This window comes from Chaetodon auriga, chromosome 10 (genome assembly GCF_051107435.1).
Source record: "Chaetodon auriga isolate fChaAug3 chromosome 10, fChaAug3.hap1, whole genome shotgun sequence".
NCBI classification, from domain to species: Eukaryota; Metazoa; Chordata; class Actinopteri; order Chaetodontiformes; family Chaetodontidae; genus Chaetodon; species Chaetodon auriga.
This window is the reverse complement of record NC_135083.1, coordinates 9,267,603-9,289,441: the sequence shown is the minus strand read 5'-3', so window position 1 is coordinate 9,289,441 and position 21,839 is coordinate 9,267,603. Positions and strand designations below refer to the sequence as shown.

The 21,839-nt window shown below is 43.4% G+C and overlaps 1 protein-coding gene across 1 annotated transcript in view; it reads left to right on the top strand.

Moving 5' to 3' along the window:
* Window positions 1–21,839, top strand: part of plxnd1 (plexin D1) — a 65,830-nt gene that overhangs the window by 10,533 nt on the left and 33,458 nt on the right. Inside the window, exons 5-12 of the mRNA XM_076740536.1 lie at window positions 3,173–3,302; window positions 7,112–7,289; window positions 7,558–7,666; window positions 13,317–13,416; window positions 14,862–14,960; window positions 16,551–16,640; window positions 16,976–17,084; window positions 18,153–18,310. Of these exons, the coding sequence (XP_076596651.1) occupies window positions 3,173–3,302; window positions 7,112–7,289; window positions 7,558–7,666; window positions 13,317–13,416; window positions 14,862–14,960; window positions 16,551–16,640; window positions 16,976–17,084; window positions 18,153–18,310 (973 nt within the window). The remainder of the gene's footprint in view (window positions 1–3,172; window positions 3,303–7,111; window positions 7,290–7,557; window positions 7,667–13,316; window positions 13,417–14,861; window positions 14,961–16,550; window positions 16,641–16,975; window positions 17,085–18,152; window positions 18,311–21,839) is intronic.

Here is a 21,839-nt window from a genome sequence, read left to right as displayed (position 1 = left end):
AGGAGGGTGTGGGGGTGGACGGTCTCCCCCATCACCTCGCTGTCTGATACAACTACAGACACTGAGTTGAGAGAGAGAGAGAGAGTGAGAGAGAGAAAAAAAGGACCACTAGAGAACTATCTCACAATCTGTGAAGCCACCACTGTCTCTATGGGCGTCTGTTTGATTTTATGCATGGCGCTGACGTCTCTCAGCACGTCTGCATGTAAAGCGAGCATGAAAACATGTCTGTTCGCTTGTTGGAGCGGGCATTGTTGGAAAAAGAGAGCGCTAGTTCCTCTGCCAGAGATAAAGCTTAGTCCTTGATCACTCGTTTCGTGTTGGAGCTGGTTTAATCTGCCACATGTCACAAGAAAGCACTTAAATATCTTCATTTGAATCAAATTATGCGTCATGTGCCGTCTTTGCTATTCACAAATTATCGTGCTTATCTGCATGTGCTCGTCTCACACCGACTGCGTGTGTGTGTGTGTGTGTGTCTGTGTGTGTTTCTGCGTCTGTGTGTGCAGCTAGAAGCTCATATTCTCCTGCTGTTTAGCAGTGTCACCGGTTTCCCACTTTATCTGCTGTGCAGACAGGTGACGTGTTTTCTCAGGTCATATTTTAGCTGCATAGTATGCCGACTGTTTATTTTAAGGAGCTCCTTGAAAAGCTTTTAAGGTCAGCACGCTGTCGTGAGGCAGGTGTAAATGGTAAATGGAGTATGTTTGTGTGTGTGTATGTGTGTGTGTGTGTGTGTGTGTGTGTGTGTGTGTGTGTCTTCTCTATGTTTATTGTATGTTTATTAGTTGTTGCAGCCTTTTAGAGAAGAGAGAGGTAATTTGAGTTTACTTCTCCTCGCTGCTGCTCTTGATCAAATCATTGTTTGAACTAACAGGCGAGTCATGAATGCATCTCAAGAAAGAACAGAAAAACCATCGAAAACATAAGATGTCATGATGTGAGTGACTTGGTGAGTTTACTCGCCAGTCTAACGAGCAGCACATGCTGTTTGTTGATGTTGATCTGAGACAGCGAGTCTTGTTCTTGTTGAGATTGGAAGATGTTTCCGGGATGCCTGCTTCAGTTTATGCCAAGTGGCATCTATGAGGTATTCAGGACTTAAAGATAAAATCTGAAGTTTACTTGACAATCTAAATATATTCTTCTAGACGGAAAACAAGGAGGGCACTTCTGACCCATCGTAACCCAAGAAGTACACCAGGATTTCAAAAATTCATGGTTCATTGTCGCAAACGTTTGTAATTATAATCTCTCTAATAGGGCTGAGATATGCTAACATTGTCACAATGACGCTGCTTGCATGCTGATATTTAACAGGTAACTAATGTTTGTCCATCAAAATCAAAGCATGTTGCACATTTGGTGAATAATAATGCCAGAGAAGAGCTGTGCAATGTGTTTTCATTTTGATGGACTTAAGTATGGAAAGTTCACTAATGCTTGGTCCATGGTCACCATCTGAGGCTGGTAGGAATGCCATTAGTTGTGCAGGTATTTGGTCATGAACCCAGCGGTACTCAAAGAACGAGTCTCAAAATGAATATTAAAGCAATAGCTGAACAAGTCATATATTTGCAGTGCGTTACCTGTAAATCCATTTTAGTGTGACTGTTGAGTTTGCTGAGTGCGTTCAGAGTTTATGAGTTTGTTTGTGTCTAGGGGATTTTTGTGCAGCTTGCAGAGCCACTCAGGTCTATTTTTAGTTCAGCAGCTGACCTCACAGCCCTTCTCAGTCCCTACGTGCCAATGGGACAGAGAATCTGGGCATTCGCTTTCCGGACACAAATACTCACACTTATAGGCATGCGGGCACACAGACGCACACTTTATTTTCAAACAACTATAGAAGTGTGAGGGGGAAGTGGGATGTGCCAAACTCATTATGTGGCGTGTTAGGACGTTGCTAAATGGGGCCTCTTTGGTTTCTCCTGACTCTGAGGTCACTTTGTCCTTCCAGTCTGCTCTGCAGATGAACTGAGCTCTGTGCCAACGGCCAGTGAAGTTCATTAGCAAAGCCGAAGTGAGAGTGTGAGGCCACCTTGCTTGTTGAATGCCCTCTTACAATTCCTCTGTCCTAGACATTCGCTATACCCACAGATGGGCTCATGCATACTTTGTCCTCTATGCTTGTCCACACAAAGACACACGTTCACGGTTGCACTGCCGGTCTGTGCCGATTAACCCTTAAAACCCGTCATATACAAAGAAAGGCCTGAATAACAATCGTTTTTGTTTTTTTCCTATTTCTGAGCATATTCTTTCAGTCAGTATCAAGTGATAAACATCATATGATTCAGGGGAACCTACCCTTTCTTTCTGGTGCAGTATGGAGTCACAGTCATGCATTACCGTCGTGTGAGCATACTGTATTTGACATTAAAAGTGAAAAAAACACAAGGGTTTTAGTTTTGTATTTTGGTGTTTTGGAGCAGAAGTTTGGTGCAAATACACCTTTTCCTCAGTGAGTTACACCCATGTGAATATTGTCCTGGTTATTTTTTTTAATACAAAATGGGACAATATATGAGTTTTGGCTCTGTCTGTATATTTTGGTCAGAATCAAACATTTTTATTTAACTATCGTTAACTGGCCCCTGATCTTAGTGCCTGCAGAATGAATTACCATAGCAATGTGTGTGACCTAGAGTCAAGTATTCTCTTGTGTTGAGTCAGACGAACTGACAGCCGAGGTCTGAAAGTGGCTTTAGGAGACTAGAGCACCTCATAAATCTGTGGGTAGCAGACCATGAAACCCAACAGTGAGAATTCGTCAAGTCCCACAATGAAAAAGAAGCACAAACGTTTGTCCTCTCCTCACCAAGGATAGAATGTCGACCTTCAAGCTCTGCATTCACAATCCAGACTGGTAGTCCAATGACTGATTGGCTCTCAGCTGTAGCACTGACAAGCAATTACTACATATCGCACGATCACATTCTGATAGAAAATCTGAGCCCAAAATGTCACGCCAGTGTTTCAGCTGCAGCCAACTTTTCTGTGCCGGGTAACAAGGAAGAGTGTCGATGAATTTCAGTCTTTTTTGTGTATGTCGCCATCATATGTTTCCCATGAAACACACAGTACGCAACATCAAATGTCCCTACTTCTGTGTACTGTAGTCTAAGCTGCAGCTCAATATGGTTGCTGTCTGTCACTTTTTTTTTACCAGATGTACCATCCAGAAGGAGTGTGCTCAGGGCCTTTTGGCACGATCCTGGATCAGCATGGGTGACGGCCCCCAGCAGTGTCCGTCCATGACCCTGACACCCCCAGAGATCAGCATCTCTGCAGACATCAAGGTATCATCAACTCACTCCATATTTTTGTCGTCCCATTTCACAAGTCAGGTAGACATGACTGTTGTTTAGTTTGGAATGGCAGCAGTGTATTTAAAGCTGATGACACATCTTTATAACCTGACTCACACTCTGCTGATAAACTCCTTACAGTATGTGCAAAGTATTTAAGCTTTTTGGTAAAGTTTACTAAGATCTAATGTTAAAGCAGCTATAATCTTTTCTAATCAAATGACTACATGAAAACAGTGTTTACTGGTTCTCTCTCACTGCTCACACAGTGTCTTTCTCCACCACAGCATGCAGCTATTTTCAGCCAAAAAGCTCTAAAAGCCCAGTGTGCACTACCTGCCCTGCACAAAACAGCAGAGAGATACAGTTAGTTACTAGCTGGTGAGCATAGCGGAACATTTAGCAGCCAAAGAGCCAGATGTTTCTATTGATATTTCCCTCACAAGTTGGTGGAGACCAAAAACAGAGCCAAAAACATCATCATCAAACATGACTCTGGATCATGATAATGTTGCTCTGTAACTGCTGGATGTGTATAGAAGCAATTGTCAACTTAAGTGATGATGTGTCAATGATATGTTCACAGCTTGTTTTGCTTCAAGTTTCATCCAAGTGGCTGCAAAATCAATTATTGCAGGACAAGCACATGTTAAATTGAAAAAGGGGGAAGGGATTTAGAAATTGTATTTTTGTGGCTGGAGGGAATTTCTTCAAATTTGGCACAAACATTTGCTTGGACTCGAGGATGAACTGATTAGAATTTGGTGGTCAGAGGTCAACGGTCAAGGTCACGCTGACCACACAAAACACGTTTTTGGCCATAACTCAAGAATTCATCCGCTGATTCAAACTAAACTTCACACAAATGTCCCATGGGATAACATGATGATGTGATTACATTTTATATCCTAAAGGTCAAAGGCCGTCTGCGCTGCTGGGTTGAAGATGTGTGTGAAGCATTCATGTTTTATAATTTGTGTCTTCTTGGAAAAATAGCCTCTAACTGAAGACACTCACTGGAAATTATTCACAGGATCTGAATCATACATTCAATGTAGTGATAACTTCTGTAATTAAAATAAATGATAAATACCTTTCAGCAAATTCCTTCAAAGTCTTTATTACACATATTAAATGAGTCTGGACAGACATGGATGTAAACTGCAATCAGACTGGTTGGGGGAGGCATTCAACCGTGAGGCTGTAATCCCAGTTTGCCGAAGGGAGGGTAGTCTGGCTTTTTTTGGTGAGCAGGAAAGGGTCTTTTATTTGTCTTACTCTATTTTAGTTCAGCCTTCCCTTGCAAGATTTATTACACAAAAAAGATGAAATAGCAACATCCAAGCTTTCATGTGCTCCACAGGTGATAAAGGTGCATTTAACATGCAGAGAATCAATCCTGTCTCTGTATCAGGGCTTTATTTCGGGTTTGAAATAAACAACAGATCCAGCACAGTCACTCCTTTGTTCTGCATCATAACAGAACACTGAACTAAAGTGAAGTCATGCAAAGTCAGACCACAATATGATGCATGTTCAGGATTACACATTTTTTCCTCTGATCCGTGAAATTAAACATGCGCAATGTGACTGTTTATAGTTTGAAACGTTACTAATGTGATCAGTTCTGCATGTGTGTTTCCCTGAGTCCACAAACTGATCTGGACACACACTTTCGTTGTGTCATTCGTTCAAAGACGCTGAGAGCTTCATTTACACGTATTACTCTGCTTGTAAAACACCGAACCAGCTGCATGTAAAATGAGAGCAGTGGCACAGTGTGAGACGCATGCCACGCACAGCTGTTTCGCTCTGTCCTTCGTGTGTGTGAGCAGTGACCTGAACCGTTTACAGACAGCGATTAACTTTGATATTTGCCAGCATTCCTAGCCTGATTTATTTAATTATGACAGCCAGGCTTTTTCATCAAACGAAAGTCAACCCCCCTCACCACACCAATATATACTGTCCCCGAGTCAATAGCAACAGTAAAATAAACATAAATCAATGCAAAAGCTTAATAAACTGTCGCCGTATCTTAGCATTAGCATGCCAGTTTAGCATGTTAGACCTAGCGCATTAGCACTAGCCTTTTCAGCCAAATCAAAGTGTGTCACAGCTGACTTTGAATGGTCAGTTCATTGATGAACAGTAGTGTCTCTGTCTAAAATACAATACAAATTGCCTGAAGGGCCACAGTACTGAGCTGTTGCTGTATGCCAAATCAATTCTACATAGAAACTCTAAGTGGGTTTTCAGTAAAATGTCACTATGCGCGGCGGATTTGCTTGATTTTTGAGAATGCTGTTGATGAGCACAATGCAAATGCAAGAAAATGGAGGAGCGACTCACACATGGAAAAAATTATAGCAAATTCCTGACAGTGGTAAGACAGCTCCAAGAGTTGGTGTTAAAAAAAATATTTTGCTTCGTCTTGTTTAGATTTGATTTGCAGCAGCTATCCAAAGTGGCAGTGTGATTGGCATCAGATGGTGTAGATCTAAAACAAATGTGAAAGTGCATTAATATACTGCATTCAAACTGTAGAAATAGTATAGTCCCCAAATTTGCAGTGGCAAGATAGAAGATTTGTAGCAACAAAACAAGTAATATTATCAAGAATATAAAGTGAATTACTCCAATTCCCTCACATGAGTTTCTGTCATGATAAAGAAATGAAGGAATGCAAGGTGCCGAGCTGCCGAGTGAGTTTTCAGGCGAAGACACAAAGGCTCTGCTGCCACGCTGGAAATGAACGTTAGAGCAGAATAAGCTTCATCATAGCGTCCTGACTTTGATGATGAGCATCACCCGAAATCTCTCATCTTATACACGTCACGTGGCTTGTGTTGTATGGATTTTGGACAGAGAATCTGTCAGATATTGAGTGCTGCGTAACACCACCGGCCTGATTTTAATCAATCCTGGCAGGATAATATATTCTGGCACAAAGAGTGTCTGCATCATACTTTTGCGCCGTGACATGTAAACTGTTGCTTTCAATGATTTCTTTCAGTCAGTATATCATGTAACAGAAGCACAACAACAATATGATAATTAGCTCACTGAATTTTGACACTTGGAATGCATTTGACCTTTAATTACAGCTCATAATTAGACGAGGCTGAGAGACGACAGGTCATTAATTGGTTCATTAATTGTGGATATTTGCTTTGTTATGTAGGTCAGTTGAGCTGAGCTGTAATAGATCTACCAGCTGCCCGATTCACAGGCATCCTTCAGAGCCACAGGAAGCTCAGCTCAAGGTTGTCTCTCCAAACAGGAAGCAGCAGGCAGGAAGTCAGGGCCGTAGCCAGGAAATGATCAATTCGACCAAACAATAGTGTGGCTTTTTAAGACATGTTAGCACATGCTGCCGGCCACTTCAGCTCCTATCTGCTGAGCCACTGAGTATGTCATCTTGCTCTTCCTCTCTGCTTTTTTACCTCCCCCCTCCTCTGATTTTCTTCTCACATTGAAATCATTTAGCTGAAATTCAGTCATGTCAGTGAGGTGTTATGTTTCTCATTATACGTCTGTCATACTTCATCACAGAGCCAGATTTAGATGTGAATGTATCGCTGTGCCATCTGTTTCTTCGTTGCACATTAGTTTCTCAATTTCTCTGCCTGAACTCCTGAACAAACTTGAAGTAATGCCAGCACCATTTGCCCTCTAATGAGTAGCTGTTCATACTACTGGATTTGATTTTATGTGTGTGTATGTGGACATGTGGAATTCATTTCTACCAAGATGAGTAGTTATTTATATTTTTGCACCTATATCTGTGTCTGTCGTAGGATGTGGGCATTCTGATCAATGGCAGTGTTCCTGATCTGGTCGGCTCCCGGGTGGAGTGTGAATACGGGCCGGGTGTTTCTACAGCTGCCACCGTGCACCTGGACTACGGTCCCGCTCAGATCCAAACCTGTCCCCTGCTCCCTCGAGAAAACTACCAACCAATCCTCCCTGGCACAGGTGAGGCCGAGCACAGGCATCCATTTGGCCGTGCGCCAGCCGTATCTCTCCTCACAACACCAGTACAGTTACAGTGTGCGATTCGTATTTTGTGCTTCCAAGATGCTGAGCTGTATTAGAACAAATGTAATTTCCCCTTTCATCTTTCAAAATGCAGCAAAGTCAGTGTAGCTTGAGGACGCCTCGCTGTCGAGTTTGTGTTATGACAGCGATACCATCTCGAATGCTTGACACATGCGGCATTGTTTACATGGCTTTGTTTCTCCAGATCATCTTACGGTTTCTGTGGCGATAAAAGTGAATGGCACATCTGTGGTATCTGGGAGCTTCATCATCTATGACTGCGAGAGGACTGGAGCAATACACCCGAAGACGTCGTGAGTCACACATCCATTTTTGCCGCTGTTTATCTCAAATTCTGGATTTATTCAGGGTTGGTGATGCTTGGCCAGCTTACAGCATCGTTCTGATCATTTACACCCGTATTTATTCACTTTGGGCACAGTGGTGGAAAGTAACAAAGTTCATTTACTCTGGAGTCCTCTTAAAAAAGCAGTCTATTAGAGCCCTTTGTCATGTTTCAGATGTTTATAAGTTTTCATTGTGATGCAAGACTTTTACCTGTAATGCAGTATTCTTACTTTTTTATTTTATTTGGTACTTTTGCTCACATGCAGAATGTGATTACTTCTTCCACTATTGCTTTGTCCTTCACCCGCTGGCTACTTGATTAGCAGGCGATCCCTCAAATCAAACCTTTCTAAATGAGGGCTGAATACTAATAAAGTTATGATTATCCCTAAACAAAGGGCGCTACTGCAGTATCAGTCAAATGTCAGCTTGGGGATCCGTGCATTGAAGATGTGCACATACTGCATAACTGGAGGCTGACAGAACAGCGAAGCGTCTCTATTCTGCCTCGAAGGCCTTTCGGCTTCGTCTCAAACCTCTTCCTCTCGTGGTTCTTCCCCTGCTTCTATTTAGGCCTCAGTGGGTAAATATTGCCGACACATCCTCTTGCAGGGCTTATTGCGTGTTTGGCTTACTCAAGGTTTCTCAGCGCAGGATCAAATATGGGATTAATATGCTGTAAACGTTAAGCCAAGGGAAATTGGATATGTATGTCTGACTGGTCATGTTGATGTTTGTTTTTGTGAAGGACTGCGACTTGTATGGCCTGGTCACAGAGAGGGTTTTCTCATATCTGGAGGCAATCCAGCTGGCTTCCTCTTGCATGTAGGACTATGTCAGAGGATTCACTTTATCTGATGGGCAGATCTTAGGCTTAGAGGGGCATGAGTGTGTGGGTGCGTGTGTGTTTGACCGATTTCCTGAGATTGAAATCTTTTGGGTGCGTCCCTTTTGTTCGGTCTTTGAATAACAGCTCGCATAGGTGTGAACACAGCAGTTGCAGGTACACGTCTGCAAGACTTCACCCAATATGTGCGCGTGGCCTCGGTGCTCGGCGAGGTCCAGGAGTGTGAAATTAGACGGTGGTTTGTTGAAGGTGATAATGAGCAAGGTGCCATTCTCACAGGATGAGCATTGGGTTGCAAACTGCGGAGCTGCTATACTCTATCTGATTTTAATCACTTCAAGCTGTTTTTTTTTTTTTTTTTTTTTTAATATCCCTAAAGAGAGTCTTATGAGCCACTTCACAAAGAAACCAGATAGTCAAGTCTCTTTGTTTTGTGCTTCGCTGAGCATTTTTTTTTTTTTTTCACGTGTTAAATCTTAAACTTTTTGGGTGAAATGTTATCTGAATGTTTGAGTGTTATTAGACATTCAAATCTGTCATCTCATGCAACTTTAGTATGTGCTTTAATTACTTGAGCAAAAACAAATGTTGGAAAGATGCCACCGTCGTTCAGCTACTTAGCTGTTAACGGCGCACACGAGGTGGGAAGATGTCGGCAGCGTATGCTCTGGATGCTCTGCTAACCAAATTTTAGGGCTGCAACTAATGATAATGTTAATTATCAAAGAATCTACCCGTTATTTTCTTGAATAAGCAATTCATTGTTTGGTTCGTATAATGTCAGAGACTGGTGAAAAATGTCAGTTAAAGTGACCTCTTCCAATTTACCCAGTTTACCGTCACATAAGAGAAAGAAAAGCATCAAAGCTTCACTATTGAGAAGCTGGAACTTGGTGATGTTTGGAAATCTCAGCTTGACAAATTACATAAAAGATTAATCAGTTATCAAAATAGTTGCTGTTTAACTTTCTCTCCGTGAATTAATCAATTCACTCACTAATGGTTTCAGGTCTACCAAGTTTAATGAATCGCTGACGATCTGAGTCTCTTTTCTCTGTTCATGCTATTCAGTTGCATTCTGGGAAATGTAGGGTCTAGCCTCTTTGGATGTTGATGTATTGTGTGGACTAAAATTCAGATCACCCGGCCTCTGCTGATTCAGTTTTGACCGTCATTATTATAATTTTTTTTACGTGTCTTTTGTGAGTCCAGCTAAGAAAGTGCAATGCTAAATTGCTTGAGGAGCAATTTAACTACTGAAATACATCAGAGTAAACACATTAAGAATGAGCCGACATAAGAGAGAAAATGTCATCCATTGATGTGGTAAAAAGAAAGTCCTGGCTACATTTATCATTATCAAAGAAAATGCGGCAAAATGTCGCAATTATTTTGGTTGATGCTTGAAAAATACCTCACCTACGGAGAGTAAAGTTACCGATTTCAGCTTGAAGAGGTCTTTATTCATGATGAAAAGTTTGTGTGTTGAATCAGTTTGAGAGTTTTTCAAAGACTCTGTGTTTGTGTGTGTGTGTGTGTGTGTGTGTGTGTGTGTGTGTGTGTGTGTGTGTGTGTGTGTGAGAGAGTGTTAAGACACTTCTCCCATGACCCATTCAAAGTGGTCACTAGGCAGAGTGTTAATGACAACCAGACGATAGCATTCCAGTCTCACCAAACAGCCCAGTAGGACAACCACGTAACCTGCCCTCTCCCTCTGTTTCCCTCCCTCTCTTTATGTCTCTCGGCCACACACACACACACACACACACACACACACACACACACACACACACACACACATCGTTTTTCCATCACTTTTGGGGACATTACATTGACTTACATTCATTTCCTGGAGACTAACCTTAACCTATAGCTAACCTTATCCTAACTCAAGTCCTCACCCTAAAATTTAATGATCTACCTTATGGGGACTTGAGTTTTATACTCAGAGATGAGTCCCCACAGTGTGAGTAATACACTTCCACACATGCACACGCACACTCGTTCTCTGTTTTATTTGCTTTTCATGTCTCTCTTTGTGTCTCAAGTTTTGGCACTTCTCTTCTCTTTTTCCCTCCTCTCCTCGTCTGTCTCTGTTCCTCTCTGCCTCTCTGTCGATCCCCCTGAAACTGGGCTTTTCTTCTGGATGTATTTCTCTTTGACAGAGACGTGATTGAGGATGTGTGTTTAACCGCTGTGTCCACGGAGAGGCCCTGAGAGTGTGAACCTCACTGTGTATTCAGTGTGTGTGTGTGTGTGTGTGTGTGTGTGTGTGTGTGTGTGTGTGTGTGTGAGAGAGAGAGAGAGAGAGAGAGAGAGAGTGTGTGTGTATGGTCATTATGACTCGGGGTGGGCAGGGTATTTACTGTCAGTGTTAGGTCAAGCAGAGAGAGAGAGTGTACAAACAATGTGTGTGTGTGTGTGTGTGTGTGTGTGTGTGTGTGTGTGGTAGTGTGTGGTAGTGTAGAGGTGTTTTAGTAGGACAGAAAGGGAGTCAGGGAAAACAGAAAAGCTGCAGCTGATAAGAGCCTTGAGGGGGCCGTCTGCTTCTAATCACAACACACACACACACACACACACACACACGTGTTTCGATTACGTTTCTGCATCCCCTTACACCCATCCCACTCCACCCCCCCCCCCCAGTCTAAAGACCCCCTCAGAGTGCTGCTATCACTGGAGGCACTATCATTCCTAGTGTGGGACATCTGTCTCTTCCCGGGGGCGATACAGTGACACACACTCAACTCACACACATCGAGTGGAGGTGTTCCACTTAAGGTAGTTTATCTGGAAGGCGCACACACACGTACACACACACATTTGTACTCCATCCACAGCACGGATCAATACAGTACAATCCATATCCCTAAACACTACCCTTAATCTTCTCCATGTCTAACCTTAACTCATCGCCTCGTTTAGACCACCCAAATCACAACAAAGCAAATTTCCATACATATTTATATGGAGGTGGTGGTAGAAATCTGAGAGATTGATGTCTCAGAAGCTCAGCAAACAAAACTATCTGTATGGCTCCATATCACTATGGCTTAGTGATGCAGGTGAACCAACCCTTCAGACTCAGTAATGTCAGCTACAGCAATATCTATCTGAAGTTTGCTAACATTAGCCACCATACGCTCCTGGTCATACCTGCAAAAAATGTATTGAATCAAGTAAGGCTGTGTATTATTATGTCTTCAGGCATAAGTTACTGCTAACCTTGCATACTACCGGACAGCCTAATATTCTTTGCCCTTATTTGACTGTATGCTAAAGGAGCTGTTGTGGTTGTGGTGATTCACAAGTGTGGACCAACCGAGGCATTTCCAGCAATTAGCCGGGCTGAAAACAAGCTTATCTAGTCTGCTGCAGGCCGTGGCTCAAAACCTGACATCCATAGAAAAGTCTGAGCTCATCTTGCAGATTAATTACATACGTCACATGCTATGATCTACTGCAGTTCGGCACAATTTGAGACGAGTAAATCAGTGTTTTTTTATTCTTATTTTCACTGCCACCTTGGCTGTAAGGGAACCATGAAGGACAATTCAGCTCCTGGAGATCTACGTTCTGCTGAGTTCAGTCTTCTAGTTGCTTATGAATTCAACTTTATTTTGTAAGAAGAACAAGAAGTGTCTTATTTCTTCTTTCAGAAATTACATGTTGGTTTCAGCGTTAACGCAATATTCTGTATTTTTGTTTCTGTCAACAAATCCCATAAACAGACCAAAACCAACAATGTTAGTCTGTCACTGTGCTGTCTGTGGCTCTGAGCCCATTTGTTCCTTCTGAATGTAGACCTTTAAAAACTGGTCACAAATGTATAGTTTCATTTAAAAAAAAAGGCTGTGAGTGAGTGAGTTCCTAAAGCAGCTCAACACCACAGTTTGTAGTGAACGTCAGTCAGACAGAAGTAAATAGTGCATTAGCTGGAGTATATTCAGCTGTGGATTTGGTGAAGAATGAGTAACAATGGCAGCAGGACGGTGTATGTGGGATTGACTCAAAGCAAACTACAATGTCCATGTTCATCATAATGAAGGAACCTGTCACCCAGTGCGACTGTGTGCCTCACTGATGTGTTTTAAATAGATTTTGAACAACAATGGAGGTTTATGGCAGAGAGGAAAACACAGACAATACATTAGCAGGATCAGGTCACTGTTGATTTTAGTCTTTTCATTGGATCAAACATCTGGTTGAGGAGCTGAGAGTCCTCGCTTCACAAACACAGACGTCTGCAGCTTTCAGACGAGTCCCTCTTAATAATGGCGGCATGAGGACATTTCTTTGAAAAATAACCACGCATTGAATGGAGTTTGCAAACTGCCAAAATGTCCTCACTTAGTCGGTGTAAAAATTACAAAATGGTACTCACAAAGATAGAAGTAACAGGAGACAGTGCTCACACACACATCATCATTTACCCGTCTGAGTGTTTATAGAGAAGTGCTTTGTTTCATCTCAGCAGATTTGGCCCGCTTTGACCTCCTGGCTGTGTTGTAACTGTGGAATGAATGTGTCTGCTACTGTGACTAATCATTACTTCCTTTTATTCAAGCTAAACTTTGATGCCTGTAATCAGTTCGGCCTCTCAGTTTATGTTATACATGAATCAGAGTGTTTCTCATGCTCACCTTTTGAAAAGAGTGTATTTACTGCATGGGAACAGATCAGAGGGGGAAAACTTGCCAGATTTGGCTGATTGTGACCCGTGTTTCTCAACACTTTCCATGTATTCGTGTCCTTGTACTGTGTAACAGATGCGTGAGCTGCCTGAGCACCAGGTGGAAGTGTTACTGGGACCAAGAGAACCACCTCTGTGTCTCCAGTAAAGATGAGTCAAAGCACAACCTGCTGGAGGTGAGTAACCCCCCCCCCCCCCCCTTTTCTCTTTAATCCATCAACCAAACAAACGCCTGAAGATAATATTAAGATCCCACCAGTCAGAGCCTCAGACATAATCCAGACTCTGTCCAACAAGTGTGCTGTAATGATCTCCAGTCCAGACGGGTTAGGCAAGAGCAATCATGTGGTAATTCAACATGAGGTTTCAAGTGCCTCAAATACAGTATGTAGAAATGTTGAAACTGCTATAAAATCTCAGGAGGTTCTGGTTTAACAGACTCCTCGCAGCGTAATGTACCATTTTAAAGCTCCTCAGATCTCCTCTAAAGTTTCCCTTTTTGCCTTAATTTGATATCTCAGCATGTGGACGAGTTGATTCACTGCGTCCCTATTTTTATAGGGAATTATTGCAAAATGTCAAGACTGCTCGTTTCCAGCGAAGAGATAAATCTCCACCTACAGTTTCAGCCATGGTTTTAGGTGCCCCTTCATTTTAAGTAGGTGACTGTACAAATGGATTATGTAGATGCTTGTTTGGCAATGTAAAGCCCCATGACGGTGCGAACCACTCTGAAACAGCAAACAAACTGAGTAGTGTAAAAGGCTTGGCATGAGCGCATGAAAAAACTGTGAAACTGGGAAAATTATCTAAAACCAGAATAGCCTCATTGAAACAAATCACAGCTCCCCTGATACCACTGTCCTCTGTGCGTGCTGCTGACAGCATCAAGACTAAGCCAGCCGTCGTGTTATTCCTGTCCCCTGTGGAGTTTTATCGCCTCGCCAGGTCCCATGACCTGTGTGAGGAGGCATCCTCCCGGCAGACTTTAGCCCTGAGGACGCGGGGGTCTGACTGTGTCCACTATGGTCCCAGTCAGAAGGGAGAGGATGTGACTCATGATGCTCTGGTCAACCGCTGCTCTTGTTCTTAGTGTTTGCCTGTTTAATGCACAGCTTTATATCACAAGACCCCCCGAAAAGGGAAAGAGCTGTTTGTGTTAAGCAACTGAAGCAACAAAGACATCGTGGCATTTCTCCGAGCAAACGCAATAAATCCTAGCCGAGCGTGCTGTGCTCGGATCCCAAGATACACAAATATAAACATATTAAAGCACAGGGGGCTTGCGCTTTTTAAGTCGCTTTAAGTTATTTAAATGTTAGCTCCTTGATTAGGTCTTTGTAATGTAGGTCATAAGGAGATGAGGAGGTGGGTCTTTTCCTGTTCTGCTGGGTCCATCACAGTGTCCGGTGGGTCTGTTTTTCTAATCCCTCATCGTCCCCCTATTTGAAGCTATTGTTGTTTCCCTCAGAGCGAGACTTTACCCGCTCATTTCCTCCTCCTCTAGATAAACAGGACAGGTATTTTGGGTTTGCGGATGTGTGCAGGGGAACTATTGTTTTCTTTAACTCTGATATGTCACTTCCTGCCCTTACCCCCCCACCCCCCACCCCCACCACAGAATGCAGCTTCCTGTCCCAGCCTGATTGCCTCTGAGGTTCCTCCGTCACCATCGGGTATGGCCCAGGACTTCGTCTTATCCCTCAGCAACATCCAGGAGGTATGGCAGGCAACCTCCAGCTATGGAGCAGGACTTGGACTTTGTCCAAAACTGCATGTTGTGAAAATGATTGGAATAAAACAGCAGCATATGGTGTGTTTGCTTCAAGCTGAGTTAAACACAGATGGATGTTTGTGTGCTGTAATGTGGGTCAATGAATGAGCTAAAAAAACCTGAGTTTGGGTGATCTCCATGTTGCGAGACAGATAGGGAGATGAAGAACAAGCGGGTACCTTTATGCTTATGTTGCTCGCCGCTCAGCTGTCGGGGCCCGCCGTGCATCTGGTGTCTGACTGCGACTCGCTGAGCTGTGCCTTCGTCAGCACAGGGTACAATGTGCACTCGGTCTGAGGCAGCACACGCGCCGGGAGCTTTATTTCACTGGTGTTCATTTTAAATTTGGCAAGTCCTTCCTGATCCGTTTTTTTGAAACTGCTATTCTCACCCCTAATCCACACCGAGCGAGTCAGACGCTGATCCTGCATCGCTGATAAGGACACAACTGGGATCTTCTGAAAAATTCCAGCGCTGACTGGTTGCCAGGCGTGGTCAGTCACACGCCTAACCCCGGCTGGCCTTTCAAGTCCTCTCCTAGTGTGTTGCTATGGTGACAGACATTGAGTCACATACAACCACACACACACACACATACTTCCTCAGGGCAGCCTGGATGTGGTTGGCTTTTCATGCTACTCGTTATTATGAAAGTTCATACAAACTGACGCTGTTTGAGTAAAGTCCTCATCATGTCAGCAAGTCCATACAGCAGGAAATGTGGTGTCACTCATGTTTGGGCTTTGCCGTCACTTCAGACCTTCTGGAATTTGTGGTGAAGTTTGCTTCCCACACTTTTTTTTTTTTTTATTGACAAACCTAAAATAAATTGTTTAGACTTTAATGTGGTAAACAGTCATAGCAAAACAAATTTGTCCTCCACTATCTATTAGTCGAGAGAACATTCAATGTCTGTTGTGTTGGAGTTTTTCTGAGAAGCAGAACCTGCCAGATACACAGAGAAAAAAAAATCAAGCTTCTTCAAGCTTCTCTGGTGTCAAAAAACAGGGAGAAGTAGCCTAGAAATAGTCCTGGGGAGGGCAATCAAAGTAGTCCAATTTAAGCTGGCTGGATTCACAGACAAATGATTTCTTCCACTTAAAGTACTTATCCTTTACTGCTCTTAGCTATCTTAGCCTCTTTGTGGTCTTACCTTCACATTTCTTGGCTCATTTAAACTCAGGACTCAGATTTTATGAAGAATGAATTCATATTCATTACTCTGGCTCCCAGATGACTTGCCGAGGTGTGGGAGTCCAGATGTTTATGAATATGAATTTTGAATGGATTGCATCTTTTCCTGGCAGGGACAATTATTGTGGCTTATTTCAGTTTCCTGGTACTCTTTCAGAGTTTTCAATTGTTTCCAGACATGTTTCAGAGAGCTTTTCTCTGCCGAAGCTTTCCCCCAATTCTCTCATTTTGGGTACTAAAGTGGTGATTATCTCAATCTGAGAACAGCATAATATCGCAGTTTCTTGCTTGTTGTCGTTGAAATACTGCATATTGTTTTGAAATAAGTGTTTTGCATAACAGGGGGAAGAGCTGGAGTGTGACTTTGGGACAGAGCAGCGATATGAGGCCACATGGCTGAACAGCTCGACTGTCAAGTGCAGCGGAGTAACAGTAAGTTCAGGCAGTGAGCTACCAGAAATAACCAGCAAGTCCATTTTCCAAGTAAAAAATAAAGATCAGTTAAGCTGTAGTGCAGTTATTACGCATTTACTGCTTCAGTGTGCTCATTATCATTGGGTTTAAGCCTAGTTTGTAAGTTGTTTTTATTGCAATTATTTTAAACCCTTGTTTATAAGTTGACCAAGAACCCATTATTATCTTGAGCAACATCAAGGGGGAGTAAATGCATGTGGAGGCAAAATGACAACACAAAACACACATTCACACTGTGGACATGCCTTGCACAACCGGTTTCATTGTTGCCTCCTGCCTTTCCGTCCATGTAGCTGTCCACTAATCAGAGGAGTCAGATTTACCACCTCAGCCTGAGGAGGAGGGGACACGTGAGCGGACACGGGGAGGGTACTTTTGTCGACAGCCCTCAGCCCATGAGAGGTAAGACGCTGGACTTGCGGTTATGCAGCCAGAGAGCGAATGAAAAAAATAAGCTTGAGCTGTTTGCTCAGCTCCCATGTATTTGTAATTAGACACTCGCAAAAGCAAGAAAAACTCTGACATCACTGCCACTGTTGCTCCCACAATGCTTTTCACCTGTGCACAACTGTTCTGCGACGAGATTGGTGGATTTAATTAAACCTGGAGAAAAATAAAGAATCGCTTACAGGGACAAACAGTGTCAGACTGCTTTTCACTCGCAATAATAGCTGTTCACGTATTACAACACATAATTTGCCAACAACTAGTAATTTACTGCAATATCTTATTCTGCTACCGTCTAATTACACAGAATGATTATAGAACACGCGGAGCTGCAATTTTAAGGTGTTACCAATGCCCCTCGTAAGCCATGTCCATACATATTGTTACAAATACAGTTTGAGCTCCATGACAACAGTGAGATGATGGAAAGTGGCGTGCATGTTGTTGGACTTGGCATGTTGTCTGTAGTGCAGCTACAAGCCAATCTTTGCCTATCCCAGTCCCAGATGTGCTGTTCACAGTCCATGTGTCTACCATGTGAACAACAGCCCTGGGCCGCTGCCAGACACTCTGCGCTGTCAACGGACATGACGGTCGCCTCATAACATGCAGAGTCATCAAAATTTTAAAAAGACACACACTTTATCACCCACATGCAGGCACACGCTGTAATATGCGCACAAATGCATGCACAGCTGCACATGCAGTGATACAAATGGGACTTCTCACTGGGAGGCACATTGGAACATGAACATAATCATCTGTTTCTCGCTGGCTTTGTTCTCCTCTACTCCACTGGCTCTCCTTTTTCCTTATTTATTTTTATAGGCATGAATGCATCATCCTGCAAATACTTATGGTGTTTATTTAAAGCATGCAGCCCATATGGTTCACATGAGCTATAAAAGATATTTAGCGCTCAGCGGTGCTTTAAGTTAACCAGACAAGGCAAATGCAGTTCACTAATGCTGTACTTATAATAATTGCCTCTCTGTCTCTCCCCTACCTCCTATCTCCCTCTAGTGGAGGTGTACAACTGTAAAGTGGGTAGTTCAGACTGTTCCCAGTGCTGGGGCCGGGAGGATCAGGGCCACCTCTGTGGCTGGTGTGAAAACAGCTGCAGGCCGAGGGATGACTGCCAGCCAATCATTGATCAGTGTCCGGCTCCTGAGATCCACAAGGTACGATCACAGGTTTAACACGTTGACTACAAATGTTTGCATTCATCCTCCTACACACACCACCTCCTTTATGCAGCCTCCATGCTCTGTTTTCAGGCCATAAAATGGTGAATCATGGGGTCACTTGCTTGTTGTCGTGGCCCCATGCCCTGACTGTCCAGAGTCAGCTGCTGAGGGAGCGTTTGAATAGAGTCTCATTAAAGCAGTTCACTCAGTAATAACACTAACACTTACTTAGCCACAGCCCTCAGGGGACGCAGTGGAGTCTATCTGCAATCACTCAGGAGGCCATGGGAACACCTTCTGCTCTGTGTAACTACAGTATGTGTGTAGACTGTGTGGATGGATATATGTGTTGGGCTCTTTGTGTAGAAAACCACAGAAACAAAAAGAAAGCAAACAAGAACTACGAGGGGTTTTAGACCACAATAAGACCAGAACCACAAAGGAATTAAGGAGTGTTTATCTCACACAGGATCTGACTGCGGTCACGTCGAAATGGTCATCATGATTACCGGCAGGGCCCTTCTTTAAGCTGTTTATGGAGCTCATTTGCATGATCATATTTAGTTGTTTGTCCGACTGTAACGGGAGTACCTTTAGAGCTGTCTTCCAGGCCTTTTCTGCCGCTACCGACGTTATATCAGCACAGCCACGGCAGGCGGTCATGGGAAGCACGGCTCACATGAGACCCAGTCGGCCTGAACTTCCTGTAGATAAAACCTGGTCGGCCCAGGAGAGTAAGCAAGCAGAACAAAGGAGGCAGACACACACGCACACACACACTCACTCGCTCTCTCTCACACACACACTGTGTGAGTGTAGCCCTCAGTATGTCACACAAATGGGCCATATTGAAGCATTCATGATTATCCCTCATTCTTTGTAGCTGTCAGCATACTGTGACTAACAGGATGCTCTGTGAGAGTCCAACTTATGTGGACTTCTTACGTGACTGAAGTTAGCTGGGCTGAGATGCCGTATGCGTGGGTAGACCATTGTTGTACTCCTCTCTCTCTCTCTCTCTCTCTCTCTCTCTCTCTCTCTCTCTCTCTCTCTCTCTCTCTCTCTCTTTCTCACACACACACACTCCCACTGGCTTTCTCAGGAGAGGAGAGGGTTGCAGAAAGGATACTGGGGCTGTGGTTCTGTGGGGTGTGTGATGCAATGCTTTGGCAGCCATGTTTTCCCACAGAATTCACAGGGGTTTTGAGCCCGAGTACTCCGGCTTACGGAGGAAAAGATCAGCTCTCGCTAAACATTCACCCATACCGCAGCAGCCCTTTGTTATATAGTCCTAGTGACTGTGTGTACAGCGAAGATAATGAAGTGTGTTTTTCTTATTCTGCTTAGTCACATGCATTCTCTATCACAATATAGTAGCACAAAATATCAATAATATGAAGGAGGATTTCATTATTCACTAAACTTTGCCACACACCACCTAATTGTGAAAAATGTTCTCTATTCAATGCAGTGACGTAAGACAATCGGGGACATTTATTATCTCTATTGGCCCTTTATTCTCATGTTATGTGTGGGCTGGTTCACTGTTTTAAAAAAAAGAAAAAAGAAAAGAAAAAAAAGGAAAAACATTGATTAAAAGAACTTTGACGTCCAAAACAGGAACTGCCAAACATAGTTTGTCCACAACATGAAAAGAAAAAGGGAACAGAGGGATCTGAGTGAGACACAAATGGTTTGGGAGAGAGGATGGAGAGCTGTTTGGACGGAGAAAGGGTGGAGAAGGGTACAGTATAGTGCAGAGCCTTTTCCTGTTTTTGTCCTTGCGTCCTCCTCGATTAGCGTGATGCAGAAGAACTGGAGTGAGGAGAGGAAGATGAAAGCTGTGGCCTCACAGCGGTCTCTTCAGAACCGAACAGGACAGAATCAAAACATATGGATTTTATCAGGTAGTTTATCTGGTGCAGGTTGCACATCTGCATGTATAGCACATATGGAATATTTTTGATCTGAATACAAAGATGTGGAATAGTTTAGTCCTCCAAATGCATTTAATAGCTCCAACATTCCTTGTGGAGTGTTTTTTGTTTTTTTTTTTGCAGAGGCACATTCACACTGCGTGATCTCCCTCGAGGCCTGGCAGAGTTTGTGCTGTAAATCAAGACTCACAGACTTGTAAAAGGTGTAAATGAACAGCATGCCAGCTGATGTTGATGTCAATGCTCAATGGCACCTCAGAGACGCGCTCGGTGCCATAAGACGCAGAGTGATAATAAATATAACTCTGCTTACTGCTGAGCTCAGTAGAGAGGGGTGGCTGGGTTTTATGTTGATCTGACATGCTATAGTACAAATGCATACATGCTTATTTATGTGGTGTTTGTACATTTCATGTGTATGAAAGAATGTGGGTTTGTGTGCAAAGGAAGGAAATATATGTGTAGTGTAAGGAGGGACATTTTGGTGGTCACATTTAGTATCCAAAAGCTCTATATACCTACAAAAACATGTGCATCATTTCCTGTGGTGTAGATTCTACAGAAATACTGGAAGCAATGGGTTGGTTTCCAGCAGTTTGTTTTCACACGATATTAAAAGTGATACACTCCTTCTTTACTTAACTGCCGCCCCCCCGCTTTTAGCTGGGAAATATATGGTTTATTTATCCGTGCTGTCACTCTTGCTGGCTCTAAATTATCTGAACGTACAGTCGAACCTCGCCCTCTCACCTAGACCAAACAGAAGTACTGTTTTCATTCTTAAGCTCAGTTTCTGATAGAGCCGGAGCCAGACTAATAACACAGCAGAGGGGTTGCACTGACCTCGGCTCAGCCAGGGGGGTCATTCAGAAAAGCACGCTGCGCTAGTTATGCTACAGCGGCAAGTTGCGTCGGAGATGCTGTCTCTAAAGCTGTGCTTCCATGGTGATCGGAGAGGTGACGGTCCTCTCCTTTCTTTACGCGGCTCCTGGGTGGAAAGTTAAGAGACCGAAGGCGAGGGCTGAAATGATGCATGTGAGTAAGCCTCTGAACAACAGCAGAAATGGGACTAAGGAATTCGACAGAGCAGCCACAGGAAAACAGATGAAAGCGAATAGCACTGTGCATTAATTCCCCCGTTGAGGCTTTGCTCTCTCACCACCACCATCAGCATTCACTCTCCTCTCGACACTCAGTTCCCTAAATTGCCTCCCCACTCATCCACCTTTCTGCTGCGCTCTCCAGCCCTCTCTCTCTCTCTCTCTGTCTGTCTCTTGTGGGATGTGAAGGGGGCTCTTAGCCTGCTCTTTATTTGCATGTGCTGTAGAGGATTAGAGGCTGAAGAGTCTCAGACTGGCACAGTTAAGAGTCTGCTTTGTGTGTGTGTGTGTATATATACCTAAACCGTGTGTCTATTCTATTAGACCTCAGTCTTCAGCGGAAGAACCCTTACACGGGCCACTTGTCCTTATCTCTCCGTGTGCCACACTCCATGTCATCATCAGAGACAGCATCTCCATTCTCTTAATTCTGTGTCGTGTTCATTATCACGTATCATTAGTGGGACATTTTTTAGGGAGGTAATC